Raw genomic sequence first — 24,968 nt, 5'->3', positions numbered from 1 at the left:
TTTAACATGTTTCCTGTACACTTTCACAAGGTTCCTAATGGAGTCAGGGCCTTAGTATCAGAGATCCTCCTAAGAGGTTGTTTTTCTACATATCCACTCTTTCTTTTTATGCCACACTGAACTGCAGCTTTGGCTCCCAAACTGATTTATCCTATCATCCCTTTGGCCCTAAAAGCAATAAATCAATTAATTGCATGATACAAATTATTCATGTGATAAATTTAGATGGGCTTGATCAAATTGCATTTTTTTGTCATTGCTTCTCCTTATTTTTCTGCTAAAAAACTGAGAAATATTAAAAGTTTCACTCCTGTGCATCAGTCTCCACTCACCACTACGCATTTTGTTTCCTCAGTGTAGCAAGAAGTGAACTTTTGTGGCTGCTATTTATTGGCCTCATGGACTTTTTTTACATACCTAGAGTGTAGCATGAGAGCCGAGCAACTGAACTAGTTTAGATTTGGAGAAAACAGAGATGGGACTGGTTTTTAAGTTAAACAGCTACAGCCAGTGTGGGAGCCTTTTGAGGGGCTGATCGACTTTGATGGACAACTTAATCTGTTTGAGCCGGTATGTTGCATTTGTAATACAACAAACTGCATTTACACCTAAAAACTTCACGACCGATGCGGCAGTTTCCATCCTACCAAGAAAATAATCCAAACATAGCAGTGCAACATGGTAGGCATTAAGAGACAGGGCTTAATCACAAAACAGATGCTGCCTGTTAATATTAGAGCTCAATGGAAACGGGGTATTTTTATTTTGACTTCAGGTTAAATGATCCCTGATATGCGCTGCTGATATTCATGGAGTCATAGAGTCCATCCATTTCCATGATAAAAACGACCCAATGATTTCAAACTTTACACAAGTCTAAATTTAAACAAAAAAACAATCAAATCATCTGAGCTCCCATTTTTCGCAAGCAAGTTAGCGTGGCCCCTCATTCAAACAAAAAAAGTCTAAAGCAGAAAATTAAATATTGCAAAAAAAAAAGAAACCACAGTTACAATAAACCAAACTTTAAAATGCAAATAACAGATGTTTATTCCAATATGTAAACAAATTTAATATTATCATTATCAATAAATAAGATTAAAAAAAAAACTGCAAAAACTGGATCACTTCAATTCATTTTTACCACGCCCCCTTCATTTACACTGGGGCGTCCGTCTAGATTCATCCGAACTTCTGAAGCAGGCATGTCAAACCCATTTTTACATATCAAGTCTTTAAAAGGGCGAGTTGCCTCTGCCTGGATGAAACTTCTGATTTCATTATGTCAGTAATAAAAAGCAGATGTTATAACTTTACTCCCATTTGTTTTGCAATGTTAAATGAACTTTTGCAGCAATTTAATGATAACCCTTGCAGCAATTTAATGATAACCCTTATTTGGCTCTTTGGGGCCAGTTATGTTTGGAAACTTCAGATTATTTTCTAAAAAGCAACAGGTTCCAGTCTCTTACCTGAACAGATCGTCTCCTATAGCTTCATCTCTCCTGTTCTGACGCTCCTCCTGGAAGAACATCGGTTTAAATCAGAGACCCGTCATCCCAGAAAAGACAGAAATAACCAAGCAGGAGGGATATTGGTACCTCAGCTGTGTCTTTTAGCCATTCGTCCATATCAGAGTTCTTCCCCCTGTTGTGAACCAGCAGATCAGATCCTCCGATGATGTGAGGGAAACTCTCTGAGCCTGGAAGGTGTTTCTGTCACACAACATGCAGAGGTAATCAGATTAAATAAACACTTAAAAATGGCCTTTAAGTATAAATGTACAACCGCATTAACACGTAGACTACAAAGGCTGGAGATATTATATGACTTTTAAAAGGGAAAACATTTTCATTCAAAGGAACGGGGCCTTATGTTGGCCTAACAATAAAGGAAATACTGTTTAGCTTCTGATGCAATTAGATAAGAGCAAAAAAGTGTTTATGAATATTTTTGGGCAGCATTGAATTATTGGTCCGAATAAATCAAAATAATTTTCTTTAGTCCAAATTAACAGGAGAAAAGGAATGACTGTTGAGACTGCACTACAATTAGAGCCTTTATTGTACGTGTCAGATTAAAGTCCGACCTTTCGGAAACACTTGAAGTTCTTGGCGTGCCCGCTCTGCTGGGCCTGTCCCGCTTTGGGTTTTGTGGGCACAGAAACAGTGAGAGACCTGAACTCAACCATCAGCAGCTGCTTGGGAAGGTCTGGATCGATCTTAGTCTCCTGGAAAAGCATGGAAATCAACTCAGAACTAAACAAATTAATATTCCTTGGAAAAAAAAACTCCTCAAAAGATTCATTTCGTAAGTCTCTGTTAAAAAGGAAACTCAAACTTGATCGTCAAATGTTGTACACTGCAAAAAATTGAAATCTTAATAAGTATTTTTTTTCTTAAACTAAGTACATTTGTTCTTGAATTGAGGAGGTAAGTGAGACACTTTGCTAATGGAACAAGACAAAAAAATTAAAAATAAGAAAAGCAACTGCATTGTCTTATTACAAGTGCATATTATCTAATTATCGTATTTCAATAGCAAAAATACTCATTCCGTTGGCAAATCATCCCATTTAACTACTAAAATTAAGGGAAAATACACTTGATTTGAGACATTTCTACCTATTTCTAGATTGTTTTTGCAGTGTAACATCTGTATGCATTTAAGTGCAGCATAATTGATCAAACACTAAACTTGAGGAAACGTACTCAGATCACACAGGAAACAGGATGTTAACCTCAATAAGCTCATTTTCAAATATCCAATTATTTATAAAAAAGACTCAACAAAGTCAGACAAAACTAAGAGACACGTTTCTTTTCTCTGTTCAGCAGGATTTGATGTTTCAGGAGGAGCAAAAAAACTACAGATTTTCTCCTGAACACTTACTTGCACCTCCTCCTTGATCTTTACGGGTTTATCAGATGCTTTAGTCTCTTCTGCTGGCTGGGTAAGATCTACTTGGAGTAGCTCTACATCCTGTAGAAATAAAACCGTAAACTCAAGCCAACATATTTACTGTTTTCTGCATTTGTAAACTGAATCCCTTTCAGAGTACAATTGTCCTCACCTCAATAAATGACTCGTCATCTTTAAAATCAATAGACCTAGTTGGACTACTAGGAGCCTTGCTGGGAGGTTTATTGGAGTCAGGATAAGGCGTAGGGTTTTCTGTAAGACGAGGCCGCTCTATCCTACTGGAGACAGACTCTCCCCTCTGGTTTTGTTTGGAACTCTCCTTTTCCAGGTGTAAATCAGGTCTCTGTGTGGCTCCTTCACTTTGCAGGCGCTGCTTCTTAGTCGAGGCCGCAGCAGTGTGTGAACTTTGCTTATGTTTGTCCAAACTGGGCACCATTAACTGCTCCTTCTGGCAATGACGGCTTGGGGGCTCATCACAGAAGACGTCCATATCCTCTGACATTAAGGACTCCAGTTCCTCCATCTTTATCTCCTCCTCCATCTCCTTCCTCTTTCTGCTTAGACGTTGATCTGCCAGAGCGTCTGCTCGCTCAGCATGAAAATCCTCCAAAGATTCAAGCGGAGTCTCACACACAGCTAAAGGTCCATCGCAGGGAAGTGAGGCCTTTTTTCCAGAGACTCTAGGTGAGTCTGTATCCTGCGAAGTGATGGTTGATTCAGGTGCCGGCCGCTTCGGTGCAGACACGACCGCTGAGTAATCTTCCTCTAAAGGTCTTAATGACACAGAGAAGCAAAAAAATAAAATAAAAAACGGAAAGATGGGTAGGAGTGAAAAGATTTTTTGTTTATATAAATAAACAAGATTAAATAAGTTTGTGATGTGAACTAAAACCAGTTCTTTAAAAGTAAAAATTTTTTAAAGTTTTTTCCAATCTTTCTTTTCTGTCCGTCTTTCTGGAAAAAAAAACAGTAAAAATGTCCCATTTGGACAGTCTTTCTTATCTTACAAAATTTCTTCAGAACTACCGTACAATCCTGATGATCCCCAATAGTTTGGACATGCTACAGAGAATAGATTTTATGTACCGCTTGTCTCTAAAAAAACAAAACAGTACCTACTTTGTTTAGAGTATCAGAAAGAAAGCATAATTGCACCAATCCCTTAACCTGGAACTTTGTCTGTCTTTGTTGGTTTTAGTCAAAGGCATGTTTGTTCTAAGAAAAAGATGATTTTCTTTATTAAGCATCTCTATAATAGAAAAAATCTCCTTCTCCCCCTGCATAATCAGACGATTACCTTTTCTTGTTGGCAGGCTGAAAGAAGCTGGTCAGAGTGGACTGTTTCTGTGGGGATGTGTGTGCAGGAGCTCTCTGTTTCTGTGGGGACTGTTTCTGCAGGAACGGCCTGCTGCCTCCATTGGTTCTAGGAGAAGCCAGCGGGGATTTGAAGGTGTTGCCCCCTAAACCTTAAACAGCAAAACAAAGACATAAAACAACAATGAACGGTTGCTGCAGTGAGGAAACCTCCTCCTATTCTTTTCAGGTAATGAAAATTATAGAGCTTAAAGGTAAAGTAGAGGATGTTCTTTTTCCGGGAGGATCATCATCATAAATGGTCCTCCTAACTGTCAATCATTCTGGTGATATGTTTATATAAGGCTTGTGCCCATTTTCACTTACCGATGGTGAATCTGACATAGTGGAGATATTCAAAATCTTCTTTAGGAAAGTAAGCTTGTATGAACGATGCAAACAGCAAATTTTAAAAAAGAACGTGCACAAGGAGAAATGGGCTCATGCGTGCTCTCACATGTATTTAATAGATGTTCCCTCTCAGAAGCGGGTACAGAGTTGTGCATGTACAATTTCTTTTTTAAGTGGAGAGGCTGGGTCTTTTAAAAAATTCACAAACATCCTGCGCTATATCTTTAAGAAGCAAAAAAAAAAAAAAAAGAGGGGACTCATCGTTCCTAGGAGACTAAAATCCAACTCAGCAGGCTCTACCTAAAAAGATAATAACTCAAAATGTAAAACAAAAAATAATACAATAAAATAACTTAAACTTAAAAACCGATGCCTAAAAACGAACGACGCACCCTCTGAAGCCAACATATAAAACTGGGTTAAAAGCTAAGGAGAAAAATGCTTTCTAAGACGAGATTTAATAAAAGAGAGTGAGTCAGCCTGCCTGATATTTAAAGATAAATAACTTCATAGTTTGGTGTAAGGATGGAGAAAGAACATCCTGATCTACACTCTCCTGTCTTTGGAACGATAAATAATCAAAAGCTTTCCTGTCTATTCATCTATGATCACAAAGGGAAGTATGAATAATTTTCAGTTTAATGTTAAATGTAATATTAAATAAATTATTTCTTTTTCCCAAAAATGAACTAACTTTATGTCATTTAATCATAATTGTCATTTATGTCACCCCTCTCTTATTTTCTAATAGAAACAAACATTGAATCCAAGTACTATAAGTGGAAATCATCCATTTGGAGATGAACTGTTCAATCTGTGAAACAGGGACACAGCTGCACATTTTTCCAAGACTTCACCTTTTAGTTTGGGTTTTGGTTTCACTCCCTGTGAGTCAGTGTTGCCGCCAGCACTGAGAGATGAGCTCATTGTGTCCTCCACCATGGAATCTGTGGCCCTTTTCTCCGCCATGAGCTTGGATCCGGGTAACTTGGCTACATTCTGCTTCTTTTCAGGAGTTTCTCCCACAGCTACAACTCCGGTCACATTGCAAACTTCCATCCTGACAACAAAGAACAATTCAGAGTCCAGATAATGCAGTTGCTCTCTGCATATCTTTCACTAGTGGATACTTTTAACTAAAGCTGTATGGAGTAATGAGTCATTGTAATTAGTGTTGCGGCGATGCCATTTTTTTGGCCCAGATACCGATACCTGGCTGTGCAGTATTGGCCTATACCGATACCATACCAATACCATCTGTTTGAAATTGATGCTTGTGTGTGTTTGGTGAAGAACTGCATACTACTTGGATGTAAAATAATTACCATCATGTCTCTGTCAAGCAGCTGCCTACCTTTGTGAAGCAGGAAAAAGACAAATAAATAAATAAATGATAATTGAATAATCTCTTTTAAACCCTGAGATTTGGCCCTCAAATGCCAAAATAGTGCAACTTTCATGAACCTATATAACATGTATAATACAAGTGCAAAAGCAAAAAGTAAAATTACATTAATAATTGAATAAACTCTTAAAAGCCCTGAGTTTTGGCACCCAAATGCCAAAATAGTGCAACTTTCATAAAACTGTAACATGTATAATCCTGGTGCAACAGTAAGAACGTAAGATTATATTAAAATAAGAATTAATATATGAGGTATATTTGAGAGATGGCTGCATTAAGACATATCTGAGGTAAGAACAAATAGGATTAATCAGAACTGACATAAATAATTTCTTCCTGTAAATTAGGTTTAGGCTGATGTGCATTACTCCAAGTGCAGCTGCGGCCCTTCCCGGTTTGTCTTGGCAGTCTTGAACTCTTTGTGTTCGTTCACATGTTTCGACTTACAGTATATGTTTGATCAGGGTCGAGGTACTGAAACTGCCTGGTTTAACTCCGCCTCTCAAAACTTTCAGTTCGCAAATCTTACATTTAACCAATTTACTCGCCGGCGTTTCTATAACGAAATACTTCCAAACCGCAGACATTTTCTTCTCCTGGTCTGTTTTCCCACCGCATGAAAAAGCTGCCCCGGCATTGGTTAAGAGCGGCTGTTGGCCTGCTCTCATTGGTCTGGAGCAGGCCAATAGCGATAGTTAACTCTAATGATTGTCGTGAGAGAGAAGGCTGCGTTAAAGTGACATACGAACATCAAAATGGTATCAACCATTTTAGTGCTGGATCGGGGACCCGCCCGATACTGGTATCGGTGCAACACTAATTGTAATATACGTCAGCCTTTAATATATCCAAACAGCGAAACTAGATCTTGGTTATTGAGATACTAACACTGATACTGGCGGCATATTCATCATTATCAACAATCCGACATGTATTTGTAAAGTCAGGTCTTTCTGACATGGTGCAGCTCTACTCTGTACCTCTGTGACGTCTCCGTGTTGGCTGCATAGGCTGTGACGTTCTGAGACGCTGCAGCTAGAACAGTTTCATCCACAGTCATGCTTTGTGAAAGTGAAGCACTTGGGATTCTGGGTGGTATTTCAGATGCAGGTTCTAAAAGACGAAGCATATTAAGCACAGATGAAATGAAATGAAATGCAGGAAGAAACGGGATCAAATAAGAGTTGGATCTCTTCTTTGTGATCGCTCACCTAAGTCTCTGGTCAAATGGGATGGATTGCAGTATTTGTCACAAGAAGCGTAGATGGCAGCTAGACCGATTTCAGACTCTGTGATGACTCTGAGACCTTTTCTGTTTAAAGGAAGAAAAAAAAAAAAGGGAAGAATTTTCAAGCACTCGCAATTATTAAAAACAAACTTTAAAGATCTTTCTTTTAAAGTTGCGGATCGAGTTGGAACCTGTGGACGACATTCTTCACAGAGTTCGCCCACTCTGTGGCTGAAGGAGAGAGGAGATTTTGGGAGCTGCCCGAGGTGACCTCAACCACGCAGCTGTGAGGAGACTCCAGCAGGTCGCGGGGGAGGGAGCCCTCCTCCAGCAGCTGACTTCTGCCTCCTCCAAAACTCACCGCTGTGCTCAGTCGCTTTAGCTGCACACAGAAGAGGAGAGCTCCGAGTTAGCATGAGATTTAACCCTCTGACGGTCATCAAAGAAACAGAAATATTCTCCAAACAGGAAGTAACAATGCTTCTTTGTAAAGTTAGTTTTTTTACTTTAAACTTTGTGCAGCTCCCTCTTAAGATGCTTTAATTATTATTTATTAATTTTATAAAATATTTATTTAACCAAGAGCATTGACATTAACAATCTTTTAGAGTGACTTGGCAAATAAAAAAAAAAAAAAGAAGGAACAAAAATAGTTACAAAAAACTTTAAAAAGCATCATTAAAAAGTGTTATTTGGAAAAATGTGAACCGTTTGTAAAAAGTTAAATATTATGTCCGTTCATTACACACAGACTGACATATTTCAAGTGTTTGTTTCTTCTAATTTAGATTTAGAACAAATCAGTCTCTCAGAAATATATTACTTCAGACCAATACAAAACAAAATTCTTTCTAGAAATGTTGACCAACTAAAAAAAGGCACGAACATGAAACTCAATGAGCATGTAGAACAATTAATGCATAGTTGGGACTTGTGTTGCCTGGATTACTGCAGCAATGCGGCATTGCATGGAGCCGATTAGTCTGAGAGACCAGGCTGCTTTGATAAAGGCCCTCAGTTCTTCCTCATTGTTAGATCTGTCATAAAGCAGTCCTCTTTACAATCAGATTAATCATGATTAAAGGATTATTGAAATAATCATCAACTAATTTAGTAATCGATTAATTGTTAACTGGAGTAAAAAGACTCTAAAACATGCCTTTAGCTGACAGAGCAACCCACTTAGAGCAATTTGCAAAATAATCGTTAGTTGCAGCCCTACCATGGTGCTTAAACCAGGTACTGGTAGCTTTGCCAATGTGTGCAGGTGTGATGTCCTGTTGGAAAATTAAATCTGCATATCCATAAAGCTGGTCAGGAGCAGGCAGCATAGTGCTCTAAACCCTCCTGGTCGACGGCACCGAAAACCATCGCTGACTGTGGAAAAACTTTACACTGGACCAGTCCTGTCCTTTTGCTCAGGTGAAACGCTTCGGATGCTGTGTCTCACTCAAGAGGCGTAAGGAATAAACAGCAGAAACACATGTCTTTGTGCTGCAGTCCTGACTCCAGCTGCAGTCTATTGGAAACTCCCCCAAATATTTGAATTGCTTTGTATCACAATCAGGTTGCAGTTAAAGGCCTTTGAATGAGTTTTGATTTAAATGGCTGATTAGTGACTAGCTTTTTCACATTATTCTAATTTTATGAGATACTGAATTTGTTTTTACTAGTGCTCAGTTATAATCATACAACTTAAAAGAAAAAAACACTTTTTGTAATGAATAAACATAACATATAGGTTTTACTTTTTAATGGAATTACAAAAATAAATCACCTTTTTTTTATGATGTTCTTATAACATTAACCTGACAACAGCCAGATGCATGTCTCGCTAGGCGGAGTGAGACATGCATCTGGCTGTTGTCAGGTTATTATAACATGACCAGCACCAGCAAACAAAAGGTCACCAAAAGCTAACCAATCAATAAAGCCCACCAGCGCCCTCTGCAGTAGATTGTTTATATTACATTTTTCCACCACATTATCAACCCATTTGTGGGATCCAACATTTTTATCCCATATTTCCTTATTTTCCTTAAAAAAAAAAAAAAAAAGGTCAAAATATCACAAATCCTTAAATCTCGTCTTTTTTTTTTTTTGGGGGGGGGAAACTATCTCTTTACGCCAATAGTAAAGCTCAGGGCAAACAGGACGCTCCTAGTGGGACCAACTTTATGTGGAATAAACGCAGAACTCCTCCTTAGAAAAGAACAGAAAAGGAAAAAACATGTTGCTTAAAGTACTTTTCAGCCTCTCCTCTTCTTCACTATTTTTAATCTTTTCCTTTTTTGCCCTCATATCTTTAACTGAATCGACAATAAATGCTAAAGAATTTTAAATTTTAAATGCTTTAAATTAATTTTAGCACTGATAACAGATCTCACCCACATCTACTTGATATTCAAAACAGGTGTTAAAATAGTCACATAGCAAATATATTTCTGAAAAATTGGAATTTACCATACATCAGATTACACATCTTTTAGTTTCTTAGAGTATAAATTTCGAGCGCATTGAGAATAATATCAGTCTAATACAAATAATTTTTCCCCATCATGTTTTTATCGCTGCAATAATGCACCTTATTATGGTTTGCCTGAGAATGAAATACAATCTCATTTTTTCAGACATCAATTTTATAACACTCAATTTTTATCCACTGCAATCATGTAAGTACATTTGTTTTTACTCTATATTTGCATGCACAAATTGAACAGAGAGAAATTTGTTTGCAAATATTTCAAATGCAGAAAATGACCTTGTCAAATGTTTTGTCAATTAGGCGGGTGATGGCTCTAAGAGGAGAGAGGAGGTTTTTCTGTTCAACACAGATTATTATAACATTTCAAGTATTAATTGACAGCCTTGACAACTGTCATATTTGTTTTTCTTTTAATCAAAGAGGGTGGATGCATTTGGTGGTGAATGAAAGAAAAAGATGACCTTGAACTAAATAAGAAAATACAAACCTGTTTGGTAGTGAGAAAAATAAAGGTTTTTCCAGTAAAAAGCTGTTTCCGAGCTGGCATCAATCCAAGGTTAACATCCTCTTTACTCAAGCTGGGCTCATCGATCTCGGGGACATAACTTCAAACAAGAACAGACATTTAAACACAGTTAGGTAGCTTACTTTAAACAGAAACCTCACTGAAAAATGGGGGGTTAGCTGTTACCTCTCTGCTTTGGGAGGGGCAGATTTTTGCATAATGGCGCTGCTCAGCTCTGAGAAGTACTCTGGCTTCACGATGGGGCGACAACACAGCAGAGCAGAGATGGTCTAAGTAAGAAAGGTGGAAAAAACATTAGCAGATGTTTGGAAACTAAAACATCCACTGGGTGAAATCAGGGACAGACAGCGGCTCTGACCTTTATGGTGACTTTAACAGTTGGCATGGCCAGGTGGGTGCAGTCCTGAGTCCAGCTGTTCACCAGTTTCCCCCCCATAGCTGAAAGGGCCTCAGAAAGCGATGTCTTGCCAGCAGCATCCAAACATGACGAACACACCACTGGCTTCTCTAGAAACACCACACTGAGGCAGACAAAGCAGTAAAATGACCAAACTGGAGGTTATCAGTACTTACAAAAGTTTTTTTTTTCTTTTCTTTTTTTACACACGTGAATTTGCTATGAAAAACGCCAAATGTGACATTATCCCCCGATGACAGTTCAACGGGCGCCGTTAGCTGCTGATTGTTAACGAAGGTTCCATATTTGGACGTGTCCTTAAGTGTCAGGGTCTAAAAGAAAAAAAAAAGGTGTTGAACACAGATTAAACAAAGCACAACAGTTAGCACGCATGAAACACTCACAACATCTAAAGTGAGAAGAAAGCGGGAAAGTCTGTGAGACATCTAGAAATTTCAAAAAGCACTATTAAGAAAAAAATGGAGGCAAGCCAATACTATAAATTAGGGATGAATGTACTGTTTGAGAGATGACAGCTTTACCTGGGTTTATGAAAGTATAACAGCATAAAGACATTTTCAAACCTAGCAGTCAGTTTAAAAAGCTTGTATAATATGACTTATGGCACTGGACGAGTTCTGGATAGTGAATACCTAAAAATAAAGAGTGTGTTTTTTAAACTTCAAATGGAAAATGTTTCTATTTTTACAGTTTTGGTTATTCTTGCAGCAAATTGGTGTTTTTAGAGTCTGCATACTCAACTGATTTCATTTCATTAAAAGATTAGTTTGAGATTATTTCAATAAGTGATTAACAAACTTGACCTGATTAACTATTATTGATTTTTTAATGATTAACCTTCCATTTTATTGTATCAGTATGTCAGTAAAGAAAAACAAAAAGAAGCTACTACCAAGCTTCAGTTGCTGCTTAGATTGCTTAGATTGCTCCTGTTTGTTAGAGTATGAATGGCAGGCTCTCTGCCAGACTGTTTCACATGATACGGCTACAGTCCCACTTGTTGGGTAGGTTACACTATCTCTAATCAGTCAGGTGCTACTGCAGAATAAAAACACAATAGTTATACAGGAGAAACTCTTAGATGAGGATGAATTAAAGGAATAAAATGACATCTGTCTGGAAAACCCTGAGCTTATTCATTTTGTCTGTGTGTGTGTATGTTTGTGTTTGTGTGTGTGTGTGTATGTGTGCAAGGGGGTGGGGGGCATCTATGCTGAACTTTAAACTGCAAATCTAATAATCTGCAAATCTATAAATTTGGTTTATTCATATGCAAACGAATTGTGCACAACATACCAAAAAAATTGTACACAAAACTTGAAAGATAATAAAAAGTTAATGCAACCGCTCCTTTTTTTCTCTCACCTGCTCAGTCACAGTAAGCTGAGCATGAGACCTGCTGATGGATTGGTCACTGGGGAGAAGGATGTCACAAGCCTTACGGCCAACGACGCACGTTTTACCAGGGAGGAGATAGAAAGCTGCACCTGAAAAGAAACAAACGTCAGCTAAAAACCTGATACACTGCAAAAACCATCAATAAATAAGTAAAAATGTCTTAAATTAATTGTATTTACCCTCAATTTGAGCAGGTAAATAAGATGATTTGTCAATGTAATTAGTTTTTTTACTCTTAAAATAAGACAATTAGATAATATACACTTGAAAACAGACAATGTAATTGTTTTTTTCTTATTTTAAATGTAAATCGTCTTGTTCCATTGGAAAAGTGTATCACTCACCTCCTAAATTCAAGAAATAAATACACTTATTTTAAGAAAAAAATTCTTATTTAGATTTCAATTTTTTGGAGTACTTGGTCATTTAAAAATAATGATACTAACAATAATTCAAAAAGACTTTTCAGTAATGAAGCCCAACTGGTGAGCAAGTAATAGATGAAATGTTCAACATATTCAACACTCCTCATATTTTTGCATAACAGCCCTGACCTCAGTCAAGGCAGCAGGGAACAGAAAAACTGCTGTTCTTCTAATCAATGAATTCATTATTCTCAGCTCTACCAGCAGACATGGAAAGTAATACTCTCCTTTGAGAACATGGCTGCTGAGAGAAAACTCAAAGCTAGCTCAGTTGAGCGTCGGTAAACTGCATCTAAACACAGAAGTACAGAGGTCTAAGAAGAAATGCCAAATGATTCTGCCAAAAGTAGAAATTACTGATTTTTTTTCCCCAACTATTATTGCAAATGTCATTTTATTTTGATTTTCCAACAAGCAGGTAGATCTTTCACTCCAGGGATTCATTGTTTTGATTATCTTAACATGCCTACTGTCACAGGGCTTTACTGTTACTGTTATATGGAAAGGTGCTTACTTCTCCAGGCATACGTTGATCGGTGTGCAAGCTGCAACTATCTTCCCTTCTGTATGCTGCAAATTATTACCTGAAGGGCTGGAGTGAAAGTAAGGGTCTTAGTCTTGTTAGATTTAATGTGACCAAACCGATGGTTCTGTAGTTAAATGCCTCGCCCCAGTAGGAAGCTTCATTCAGAATGAGAGAGAACAACACTAGGAAAGCTGAAAAGAGTAAAAAGTTGCTGTGTTTTATGCTTCTAAGCCTTCAACCTACATCTGTTCAGTTCAAAACTCACTAAATAGCGTTTTATTTAATAAATCCCTGATTCAGTGCAGAAACAGATTTGATTTTTCTCTAGCAGAATCGCAACTTTATGGTGAAATTCACATTATAAAGTGTAGCAGTTTACATCAGTGTCACAGGTGAACATGGTCATTGCTCACAACTTATTACATTATTAAAAGATATGGTTGATACTGACTTCAATGATGGACTTTGTCCTGTACTTGATGTTTTCCTTTTGTACTCACCAGATAATGCAGTCAGCCAGAGAGCCTTTGGGTAGCCTCTAAAAGTTATTTTCTTTTTAAATTGTTCAGTCAGTTATTTAATTCTGTTTCACTATAATGACAAATTCAACAAATATACATTATACTGCACTTGTTATTAGCTATCAGACATACATGCACTAAAGCATCTTCTTTCAACCAAGGGGTAAAGTCTAGTTTTTGTCTTTAAAGGTTCTCAAGGGTACAAAGTCTTCAGGCAACAGCAATGACAAAGTTAAAATGTATAAATGCCCAATTAAAAGGAGCTTTGATGGTTTAACAAAAAAAATAAAAAATGAAGACGTTTGGATCATTGTTATGAAATTAAAATACAGCCATTTTATAGTTCAACATCTTCCATCTAACAAGAGAAAAGTAATTTCAGAGCTTAAAACTTGGATCTAATCTGCAAATATACAGTTTGTTTCCCAACAAAATTTAAACATAAAATCTAACTATGCATTGCTAAGGAAAGTTGCATAAAGCCCAAACTTCAAGGCTCTGAATCTTAAATGCCAAAGGGTCTGACAGTACAATTAGAACTGAAAAAGTGTGTATTGTAAGTTTCCTGAAGAGAACTTCTGTATAGAATATTGCATCATGTTTCAGGTTTGCCAAGCCATCAGTACTGAACAACAAGAGAAACAAACAACAAAAAGAAGAAAAATTAAACAGAAGGAAAACAAGTATTTATATTTCATTGTAATGTAAAGCACCCCTTAGAGAGAAAACAAAAAAGACCAAATTGCAACTCTCAGGTACAGTAGTGGGGTAGTAATGATGAGGGCTTTTTTTCCCCACACAGTATGGTGTCAGCTCCCCTCTGTGTGAAAGTTGGAGTCTGCTTTGTGTTAAAACATCAGGTGTATTTTGTTTTTCCATAAAAACCTATGCTGTTTAAGTTAAGTGAATGACTGAAAAGTATTTATGTCTAAGATACGATAAATTTCAATTTAAAGGTTCACTGCAGCCTTTAGCCTGTTGTTAAAGACATTATGTGCGTTTAAGACCCCTTATATCCTTTTATTATCATCAGACAATCAATGCAAAAACTTTAAGGAATGTATTCAGCAGAAGAAAAAAAATCACCATCGTGAGACTGCATGCAGCCTAACTTTGACCCGTTAGCCCGCAGCTAGCTTTCAAAATGTCGACCATGGTAAATAAACTTACCTCCAGACTGCTGAGGAGTCAATATCCACATGTTTCAGTCTTTGCTTCACGATTCATTAATTGCAAAAAACAAAAACATTCGGACTGTGAAACATTTTTTTTGATAAACAAATCCTCATCATGCTGAACGCGCGGGCGCGCCACGAGACGTCATCACTCTGCGTCGCATCGTCTTTCAAAATAAAAGAAAGGTAAAAAGTGAAAGCGCGTTGCGCTGTAATAATAAATACATTAAAGCATGTCTGAATAAAAAAACTGCCCTGCCAAAATAGAAAACACAATAAAGTATAACAACAGTGTTGTATTTGTTCATCATTCATCAAATTAGTTACACTAAACACGATAAGTAGTAGGGAAACCAACAAAAATGTGTATTTAAAAATATTTCCTAATAATTTGTGTTTGTATCAGAGAACCTTTTCAGAAAATACTGGTTGTGACTTAATTAACCACCAGACACACGAGGTAACATGTAGTTCTTGCACATAAAATGTATTAAATCATGTAATCAATTGTACTTATGGGCTATACAACAAAGAAATAAACAATGAATCTATGGAGAATACATTTTTTTTCTTAAATAAAAACAATCCAATATTTAAAAAATCATATAATCCATTATTCATTTGCTAACATAAAAACCGGCTCAATTTATTTCTGCGTTGAATTTTTTGTTGTTGTGGTAGAATTTTGCTGGAAAAAAACAAACAAAACCCAAGTAGAAATAGATTAAAATAAAGTACAAATATGCAACGTTGTCTTTTATTGTTGCTTAGTCAAACACTAAACAATAAAAAATACACCATTATAAATTTTAAATAATGAGGTCTAATTCTAAGCCACAGGGCTATAAACATAACACACATATCTAGTGTATTAGCATTTAGTTTTATTAATGACTTTAATTTTAAATACTATTTTAAACAAACTAATAAAAAAAACTCTTCTACTGTAATCAACAGATGCACAACAAAATATTGCTCACAATATTAAATATGAAAATCAAATTTCTACATGATTCCTTTCTTTTTTGACATATCCAAGCATGCATCACATTTTTTATTTTGTCTCATTAGCAGAACTTAGAATAAAGGATCATTGTCGGATTTCCAAGGCTGGCCAGCTGTTCTCAGACGACCCTGTCCCCACAGGCAGGGTAATTTGTGATTCACTCTCATCACAGCAACACTGGTGCAAGAATCCGGTTTACGAATGATCTCACACCATTCTGGGTAGTCAATGGGCTTAGTTGCACTGTAGGGCAGAAGAGACTCAAATTACAGCAATGATATGAATAGCAAATGTTTAGAAAGGGTTGATCTTAACTGCACAAGTAAACAAACTCACAGGTCACAGCATCCTACTCCAAAAGGCTCCATGCAGACACACTGGTAGCAGTCACTGGTTATCCAGCTCTCCCCAATCCCATACACTTGACCCATGTGTTCACAACTTGCTGATATGGACAGAAAATTAATTTTCACCTCAACAGAACTTTAAACATGTTTCTTTTTTTTTTAAATCATTGATGAGATTATTAGCCATTCATTTTAAGCACTGAAATCAGGATTATGATTTTTCATGTATTTATGCAATGTAATTTTCAAGTCAAAACTGTATAATTCATCTGAATCTGCAGAACAATAAATAAAGGTAAGATTTGAGTACATAATAAAAATAAAAAAAACAACACAAACATGGTAACTATTCAAACATTTTGCCCCACATGCTGAGACCAGGCTTTTTAAATGATATGCATTTATTAGCAAAAACAGTTTTTTTTTTATGTACCTTTAGTGTTGAAGAAGCATTCGCCACTGTTGTAAACAGAGAAACATGGCAGACTGGCTCCCAGGAGCAGCAGTGAAGCCAGTAGTACTCCCATTGTTTTGGTTATTTCTGGTGAAAAACTGTGCAAAGGTGAATAAAGAAAAAAACAAAAACACTGAAAACAGAATCTGATAAAAAATACAAACCTAGATAGGTTTTCAAGCCCGGTTGTTTAAAAAACCTTCAGACCTTTTAGTGAGTTCAGTCAGTTTTTCCTTTTCGTCTTCGTTTCGTTCACCGTCGTGCTGCCTTCATGTTCTCCTCTCTTCTCCTGTTCTTTTCTTTCTAAATGTCTGCACCTCCTTTTCAGTGCCACGGTTGAACTGACGCACTTTCTCCCTTTGGTCTCTTATATTTATACTGTAACGCCCCAGACTCATCATCCCCCACTCATGTATTACCTTCTACTATCTGCACACAAACAGAGACCCATAAACCCACAAGCATTTTGTTCACCATTGCTTCTCCCCTCCTAAGCATACAGTGTGCAGCCTTTCAGATAGTGTTTGTCTCAATGGATCCCATTTAACCCCATCTGTTACTGCTTGGTTTGCATCATCCATAGGACAACTGCATTTGTGTGTGTAGAAGGTTTACATCAACCTTTGACCTCCTACTTTAGATAAAGCTAAAAAAGGAAATATTTTGTCTTACATTCAAATACATCTTTGTAAAATTTTGGATCTATTACTTTTCTCTTTATCATTTCTCAAAGGGATTTTGTTCAGATAATTCAGAGAAAGAATAATCTATTAACCAAATTTGATTCTCAATAAAGTTACATCTCCTTTTCCTTTACCTCCAATGTGGGGTTTGTTTAAAGGAAATAAAGAGTCACATATTTAATGTTTAATTCAAAACTTTGTTTTTTCTTCTGTAAAACTATATTTGGAGCACACCAAATCTTATTTGTCAAATATAGATCTCCCTACAAATAATCGTTCAAGTGTAACTAAAGCAGGAAATAGTCATGACTTTGGTCTAAGCCACCTCCTCAGTGAGACGCATTCAGATGTCTGAATACATATGGAGTTTGTTCTTCACTGATTTCTAAGCCAATTATTAAAATCATTGTGAATACAGGCTTAAATAACTTGGATAAATCCTTATTAGACCACCTCAATGCAGCTCATATATTTTCCAACACTAACATGAGATAATGAACGATTCCCTCTACAATCACTTCTAGGAAAACCCACTACAAGAATTTTTTTTTTGCACAACCACTGGTGCAAAAATAACTTATAAAATAAATGTAACTAATGTATTGAAGTAATGTCTTATTTGATCAAGTGAGCTTAAATTTTAAGAATATGGTATAAACATTAACAGGCTTGTTCTTGATAAAAATCCTTTTGTTTGGCCTTAAGGTATCAATTTAACCCTTTCCCTGTGAGTTTTCTTTGAGTAAAACAAAAACCTAATTTATGATTCAGCAGTGAATTAACTACACAAATTATTATCTTTCTTTCTGTGACAGGTACTGTGATTTAAGGGCTTCATCTAGGACGTACGGTGCCTGTCGTGTGTTATGATGTACAGTTTATCTGTTTCATTTGACTGCATCAGTCCTGTCCAAACTTTTCTGTGACCTCTACCAACACTTATGTTAATAATGTGGATTAGGAATACTACAATGTATACAATCGAACAAACAAAATTAAAATATTAAAATGAGCATTAAAGCTTTCTTTAACATAGATTATCAGTGACTAAACAATAATAATTGTTTATTGTTGGTCATGGTTGGTGCTTCTTAACATTTACTTTTTTATTGGAGTTCCAATAGTCCCACCTGGTGGGAGATCTTGATCGGTATTACCAAAAATCTCAGATATGCACACCTCATATTGTTAGTGTATAGATAGAAGTGCACAGTGATACACAGCAATGTTATATTTACTGCTTATATCTATTTGATTTCATATTAGAGGGAAAAAGTTAGTTGAACTTCATGATTTGGGTTGATCTTTCAAACAATCAGCATAATGGATGGATGGATGGATGGATGGATGGATGGATGGATGGATGGATGGATGGATGGATGGATGGATGGATGGATGGATGGATGGATGGATCTTTTTATAATGCCTTACTGTACATTTTCATTACCAACCACAATTTGTAAGAACAAAATGAAAATATAACAGAAAACATTTTTGAATAAACATATTTATTTATGCAGTACCTGCAGGAGTTAATAAAAACAACAGGCATTCATCAGACTATGGACAAATATAACGTTTATAGTGATTTTAGAGTGACAGCTGATTGATCATATGCATCACCAAGTCGATGTTTAAACACTACTGATAGCCTGTTCTGATGGAGAATAGCTATACTATTTTGAAAAGTGTGTCTTATCTTTGCTTTCTGCTCATCTTCAATCAGATAAATCTAAAAAAAACTCTGCTGCAACCAACCTTTATTTTTGGTTGCTGCAAAAACAATGTTATCATTGGCCTTTTTTCAAGAAATCACTCAGATAAGTTACATAAAGACAAATTGTGGTTATTGTACTCAATGATTTATTTACTTTAAAAATATCCTTATAACAGTTCAGTGTCTTATTTGATTAAAAATCCCATTATTGCTCACATCTGTTCCCACAGGCTCATTAGGATGGTAGAAATAATGCTTCCCTGAATAAAACCTTACATAATAAGATTCCCTTTGAGAAAAAGAACGGAATAGGAGGGGAGTTGCTCTATTAAAGCCAAAAAGCATCATATCATTATATAAAAATAGCTGATAGAATGTTAAAGTTAGTAACTCAAGAACATAATCAAGTTATGCACAATGCACTGTTCACAGAACAACCAAATTCCTAAAAATAAAATAAAATAAAAGTTTTTAAAGAATATTCACTGAACTAGACAATGAGTTTGCTGTCAGTAACATGAACTGGAGGGTCTGATCATTCCTCGCTGTAGCAGGATCTTCCTGTTCATTTATTTACAGTCGCAACTAGAAACCATATGTGAGTTTGTCAGTGGGTGTGTGCCTAATTAAGAACAAGGATATAAAAAAAAGAACTGTTCAGATGTGAAACTTGAAATTCAGACTCCTTTTGTTTCTTTTATCGTTTTAACCTTTGGTAAATAAATGTTTGAACAAGTTGTACTGGTATGGAGTGCATTTGTTTCTCACTTAAGAAGTTGCTCCTATGATGACTTAAAGCCATGGTCTAAAGAGTAACGTCCTTTTACCCGAGTGGCCTCGCCAGAGTAGCTTAGATGTCAGAGCCAGACTCTGTAGGAATATGTCTGATATTTAGTTGATACGATGATGCACAAGAACAACCGAATATCAAACATATCACACAGCCTCTGGCGATTCAGTGGGGCCGTAAGGTCCAGCAGATGCTGTAAAGGAAAAAAGATGCAATTAAAGGAAAAAAATAAAGCAACAAAAACAAAAGAGACATCATTGGTGTCAGTTGGACTGAAAAAAAACAACAACAAAAATAAAAAAAGCAGAACAATGGGCTCTGTAAGGAAAGGACAGAGGATCAGCCTTAAGGGCTCTGGACCTCTAACACAGGAAGTCAGAGACCTGGCTGGCATTTCAGATCATCATTTTAAATGCTTCTGGGAGCACAGGGTTGAACGTCATGTACAAACATAAAACAAGACTTACCTACTTTCTTAATCCAGACATGATGCCACAGTCTCTTCTCAGATGGATATCTTTTAAAGAAGCATTTCAGTGAACAAAAAAAGGAAAGCTTCATTTTAAGGTTGACCTGAAAAGTTCAAAAAAGAAAAGTCTCTCACGAGTTAAAATGCTTTGTATTGGTAGTGCAGCGTATATTTATACCCCTTCTTTGAGTTGAGGGGGTGTGGGTACCAATAATCGCCCTTTTTGGGTCCATACAAACTCACACAGATGTAATTAGACATGTATTGATCAGCTGCTGTGGCCTGCAGCCTTTCCTCCACACATTAGTCTGATCAATACTTGTGATGTTCATCCTACTGTGAACATGCTCACTCAGTACACACACATGCATACATTCACACACACCACAGCATAGTCAGAGTCAAATAACTTTCAGTTTTTGCCTGTAGGGAGGACAAATCACAAGCATGATGGTCACTTCACTGTGTCCATTGTCATGGGGACAGAAAAACAAAATGTAGGATAAAATTAGATATGTTCAGTTTAACTAACTGCACGTAGAACTTGCATAAAGAGTTACCAGAGTCCTCCTGTGTATTTTAATATAAGGGTAAATACAACTGTTTCATGAAGGCCTTGGATGTTTGTTTGTAGCAATTAGCAAACATGAAGCAAATAACTTAATGAACAAAGCAGATAATTCAAGGAGATACTATAGAAAAATGGTTGAATAACACCAAATCTTTCGAACATTCTATCCCCATAGGGAAACATGGTGGTGTCGGCATCATGAATGGGAGGTAGGTTTCTGATTGAGTGATGGATTAAGCTGGGTATTTCTGGTACGAAATCAGTTAGAGGTGGCTAAAAGAATTGAGACTACGGCAGATGTTCAATCTGCCGTAGTCTCAATTCTTTTAGCCACCTCTAACTGATAGCAGGACAATGAGCCTAAACATACAGCTAGAGCCACTTCAGTTTGTTTAGATCAACAGACACTCGTGTGTTGGAATGGCCTAGTCAAAGTACTATATACACGCTCCCAATCGGTAGAGTTATTAGACAGCATGGGATAAACTTCCACTGCTATTCTGATGAGACTCAACTATATCTGTCTATAAATCCAGATGAGGCTAACCCATTACATAGACTACAGGCATGTCTTGAAGACATAAAAATCTGGATTTCTCTTAACTTTCTGCTCCTGAATGCAGACAAAAGAGAAGTTATAGTTCTTGATCTAGAGTCTTTGTAAAAGAAGCTGATTTGCCAGTCACTTCATTTGGATGGGATTAAATTGATCTCAGACTATAAAGTAAAAAGTCTTTGTGTTGTTTTTGATCAGGACCTGTCAATTAAAACCCATATCAAAGAGGTCTCTAGAATTTCCTTCTTTCATCTGCGGAATATTGAAAAAAATAGAAATATCCTGTCCAGGGGTGATGCTGAGAAACTAGTCCATTTATTTGTTACTTCAAGGCTGGACTATTGTAATTCTTTACTATCAGGAAGTCTAGAAACTGTAGTTAAAAGCCTTCAGCTGATCCAAAATGCTGAAGTGTTGTGAAAATAATTCCTTCTCAAGCTCACATTCAGGATACTTCCTGTTTGTCTACCACACATAATCACATTAAAATTCAAGTATATGAATATAAGGGATTAAGTTTATCGTTACTTTTTTTGATCAAATGTATTCCATTAATTAATGCATTCAAATTCCCTGGTCAATCAAATTTCAACTGCTGTTTGACAGTATGTGTCTCTTGTTATTTTATATACATTGTTCCACTTACAGAAATTTTCTTACATATGGGGTGAAACAGGACAAACTCAGAGGTTGTAGTGTCCTCTGTTCTCAGTCCATCTGAGCCCTCAGACATTGAGTTAAATTATGATTGTGTGCAGACATATGGTTAGACTCTCAAAACTTAAATCAACACTAAATGCCAGATACCTGCTATTAACAGCACACAACTTTCACCTCTACACACAAAGTGGGTCATGACTGTGTTTGTTTTATTTATTGCAGCAATTACACAGATGTGAAACGGTGTCATGTTTAATAGGATTATTGAGGCATTCAGCTTTAAATTTACACACTGCAGAAAGAAACAATGTTTTTCTTACTCTGCTTTTAAGAGATTAGGCATTAAAACTAGTGAAATAGAACAAGTTCTGTATTCTTCATGTCTAAAAATTGAGCTTCAGGTTAAAAAATAGCACAGACAATAGTCAGGTTGACTGTCCCTCTCCATCACATGTGTGTGGATGACCTTGTCAGCCTATTGGGGCGTAATGATAGCTCCCTGGTACTGATCGGCAAATTGGACGCCTGGGGCAGGGGCAGAATGTAATCTGCAACAGATGGAGGGCAGTGTGAAAAATAATAAAACAGTTAAGGAATTAAAAAAAATATGCCTTGCCCTTTAAACAACACATATAGATATACAATTTGTCAACTTCTAACCTCAAAATTCCATGTAATTTACTATGAGGCTGCATGATCGATTGAAAAAATGAAGAAAAATATTGAGGTGTAAGAAAACAATGTATGGTTCTCTAAAGTGAGATTTAATAACGCACAGGTAGACTCTATTTCTATGAAGGTCTTAATTTTTTTTAGGGTCGGAGGCGGAAGTGTTAATAGGCCAAGCCATTTTTTTGCAAAAAAAAAAAAGAAATAAAAAAAATCATCTCTTTCTCCTCTGTATTTTGCACTTCTTTGAGTTGGTCTTTGAAAGCAAAACTCAGTATGAAACATTGATATTTGTTGTTGTAACATAAGAAAATGGAAAAACGCTTGATTAGTAGGAGGGCTGTTGGAAGGTGCTTTAACGCTGCAAATTTTAATATTCTGTGAAACCATAATGTTAATCTGAGTGTGCCATTAATCATGCTAAATATTAAAAAACAAAAATCTAATAACCATCAAAGCCACAAGCTGCAATGGACAGCCTTCGCCTTCATGTCTCTACAGAAGCAGGCGCCATATTCTGCATTTACACCAGGCGTACAGCAAGGAAGCCTTCAGCTTCCCCTTAATCTCATCCAAAATCTGGGTTACATCTGACCTTTCTGAAGGTCATTGTGAGTACTTCCTGTTCTGTGTGGGCCGGGCTAAGGTCAGTTCATCACATAAGCTCGCCAATACTTTAAACAGTGGTGTATGAAGAAGCACAAAATCTGGAGCAGATATGATGATGTTTCAGGGGAGAATTATTAGTTACATAATTCAAGAGGTGCAGTTGAGCACCTCTTGAAGCAAACCCGATCATGGCATGTCTAATTTTGAGCCAGCAGCATGGAGAGAGTGAAATTATCTAACTGGCGCTCTGACACACCTATATGGTCCTGTAAACAGACACCTCTTAGAGTGGAGTAGTTTATCACCTTGTACTTTCTCATCAGACACAGCCTGAAACTTGTGTGACAGAGAGTGTAGAAGGAGACCCTCTATAAGTAAAACATGACTTATTTTTGTGAGACTAGAGTGATGTCATCAAAGGAGCATGCCAATGTGTCATTGATCGTCCATAATGAAGCACACAATATTTGGAGCAACGGTATTGGGGGATATGACTGTTCACCAATTGTAGAGGGTGCTGCTAAGTCAAAGTTAAATGGAGTCCAATGGAATTATTTTCAGTCTGCAAAGGATCACTTATATCAAGGTCTGAAGCCAGTGGGATCAAGCATGTATGATGTACAGTAGAACCACACGTATCCAAATGTCAAGGGGTGGAAATTTTGAACTCTTCAACAAAGACATGTTTTGAAGCAGCAAAGTTATTTTGATATGTTTTGATCTCAAATGCATTTAGTGTAAGCTGAGTATTTTTCAAGTCTGCATATTAAACGCTCTAGGAGGAATTTGCTCAGATACAACATGAGATTAAATTTGCCCTTGATCTAAAATGGTTGACTGTTTGGTGGGACTGGACCATGGCTGCAAGGGATGTTTATGTACATCCTGTAAAGTCACATATGTGTACCAGTTAAACATAATCCTCTGTTGAAGCATGACTTGTTTTGTTTTTTAAGTGATTTGGCAACACCCATTCATTGTTGGCCTGGATTCCTTTGTAGAGTTGGGCTATGATCAAGCCTTTAGATTTTGGTGCAGATCAGAATATCTGTGTGGAGATGAAAGCCACACATATGGTAGTGGCTTAAAGCCACTCTTCACCACAGCAACACCCACCAAACAAATTTATCTCTGACTGAAACAAAGTTAGACCAACGTGTTATCAGTCTTCTGCAATAGCTTCCATCTAATTTAACCAAAAACGCCAGAGAAGGACACTTTCCAAGTGAAAAAGGAGACTTCTTGTAAAACTCTTTTCTTTTCAACAAAACATTTAAAGGTCAAGTGGGGGATTTTTGGCAGATGCAATGACAATATATTCTAAATGTAATGCTAGTGAGTTTTAAGTATATGTTTTAGAAACATAAGCTGGCAAAAAGCTAAATGTTGCACACAGCCAAACATAGTGCTCAAAAAGCAGCACATCATGTCAAGAACAGATGAGAAGAAGTAAACCATCTATCAATCCTTTTTTTAGGCATTCATCAATTCTGAAAAGTATTATTGTTAGTAATCAAAAACAGTTTTGACTTAAATAACACAACGGCTCATCTGTGAAGCTGCCTTATTGGTTGGATGATGAACTGTTACATCTGTCAAGGACATTGACCCCTGGCTTCATGGAGTTACTTTGCACACACACTGTTCAGATAGGTTATACGCACTTCTCATCCTTCTTGATGTTCATATATATATACATATATA

General features: G+C 36.7%; 2 protein-coding genes across 4 annotated transcripts in view; both read right to left on the bottom strand.

Moving 5' to 3' along the window:
• The window catches only part of nbn (nibrin), a 16,012-nt gene extending 1,140 nt beyond the window's left edge, over positions 1 to 14,872 (bottom strand). Inside the window, exons 1-16 of the mRNA XM_015392917.1 lie at positions 14,729 to 14,872; positions 12,054 to 12,175; positions 10,878 to 10,999; positions 10,629 to 10,791; positions 10,436 to 10,539; positions 10,232 to 10,349; positions 7,451 to 7,641; positions 7,243 to 7,343; positions 7,012 to 7,144; positions 5,484 to 5,686; positions 4,220 to 4,388; positions 3,074 to 3,695; positions 2,893 to 2,982; positions 2,090 to 2,230; positions 1,602 to 1,715; positions 1,473 to 1,522 (exon numbers count right to left, since the gene is read on the bottom strand). Of these exons, the coding sequence (XP_015248403.1) occupies positions 1,473 to 1,522; positions 1,602 to 1,715; positions 2,090 to 2,230; positions 2,893 to 2,982; positions 3,074 to 3,695; positions 4,220 to 4,388; positions 5,484 to 5,686; positions 7,012 to 7,144; positions 7,243 to 7,343; positions 7,451 to 7,641; positions 10,232 to 10,349; positions 10,436 to 10,539; positions 10,629 to 10,791; positions 10,878 to 10,999; positions 12,054 to 12,175; positions 14,729 to 14,759 (2,474 nt within the window). The 5' untranslated portion in view covers positions 14,760 to 14,872. The remainder of the gene's footprint in view (positions 1 to 1,472; positions 1,523 to 1,601; positions 1,716 to 2,089; positions 2,231 to 2,892; positions 2,983 to 3,073; positions 3,696 to 4,219; positions 4,389 to 5,483; positions 5,687 to 7,011; positions 7,145 to 7,242; positions 7,344 to 7,450; positions 7,642 to 10,231; positions 10,350 to 10,435; positions 10,540 to 10,628; positions 10,792 to 10,877; positions 11,000 to 12,053; positions 12,176 to 14,728) is intronic.
• A 730-nt stretch (positions 14,873 to 15,602) lies between these two features.
• On the bottom strand, positions 15,603 to 16,866 carry LOC107096297 (prostate-associated microseminoprotein-like). Of its 3 annotated transcripts, none has more exons than XM_015392890.1 (4): positions 16,748 to 16,866; positions 16,520 to 16,638; positions 16,076 to 16,184; positions 15,603 to 15,982 (listed from the first exon to the last, which is right to left on the bottom strand). In XM_015392890.1, exons 2-4 carry the CDS (start codon positions 16,611 to 16,613, stop codon positions 15,811 to 15,813), a joined length of 375 nt encoding a protein of 124 aa, XP_015248376.1. In that variant the 5' UTR covers positions 16,614 to 16,638; positions 16,748 to 16,866; the 3' UTR covers positions 15,603 to 15,810. The 3 variants fall into 3 exon arrangements, with proteins under 3 accessions (XP_015248376.1, XP_015248377.1, XP_015248378.1); XM_015392891.1 differs by having other exon boundaries at positions 16,705 to 16,843; XM_015392892.1 differs by having other exon boundaries at positions 16,520 to 16,627; positions 16,705 to 16,842.
• Positions 16,867 to 24,968: the final 8,102 nt, after the last annotated feature.

This window comes from Cyprinodon variegatus, unplaced genomic scaffold (assembly GCF_000732505.1).
Source record: "Cyprinodon variegatus isolate N-32 unplaced genomic scaffold, C_variegatus-1.0 Scaffold613, whole genome shotgun sequence".
In the NCBI taxonomy this organism is placed as follows: Eukaryota; Metazoa; Chordata; class Actinopteri; order Cyprinodontiformes; family Cyprinodontidae; genus Cyprinodon; species Cyprinodon variegatus.
This window is presented reverse-complemented; position numbering and strand designations above follow the sequence as displayed.

Excerpts from the sequence above, each read along its gene's own strand:
- LOC107096297 (XM_015392890.1), bottom strand. The coding sequence starts at position 16,613 with ATGGGAGTACTACTGGCTTCACTGCTGCTCCTGGGAGCCAGTCTGCCA. Across the intron at positions 16,185-16,519 it reads ATGCTTCTTCAACACTAAAG|CAAGTTGTGAACACATGGGT; the intron begins GTACATAAAAAA and ends TGTCCATATCAG. Across the intron at positions 15,983-16,075 it reads GGAGTAGGATGCTGTGACCT|TGCAACTAAGCCCATTGACT; the intron begins GTGAGTTTGTTT and ends TCTGCCCTACAG.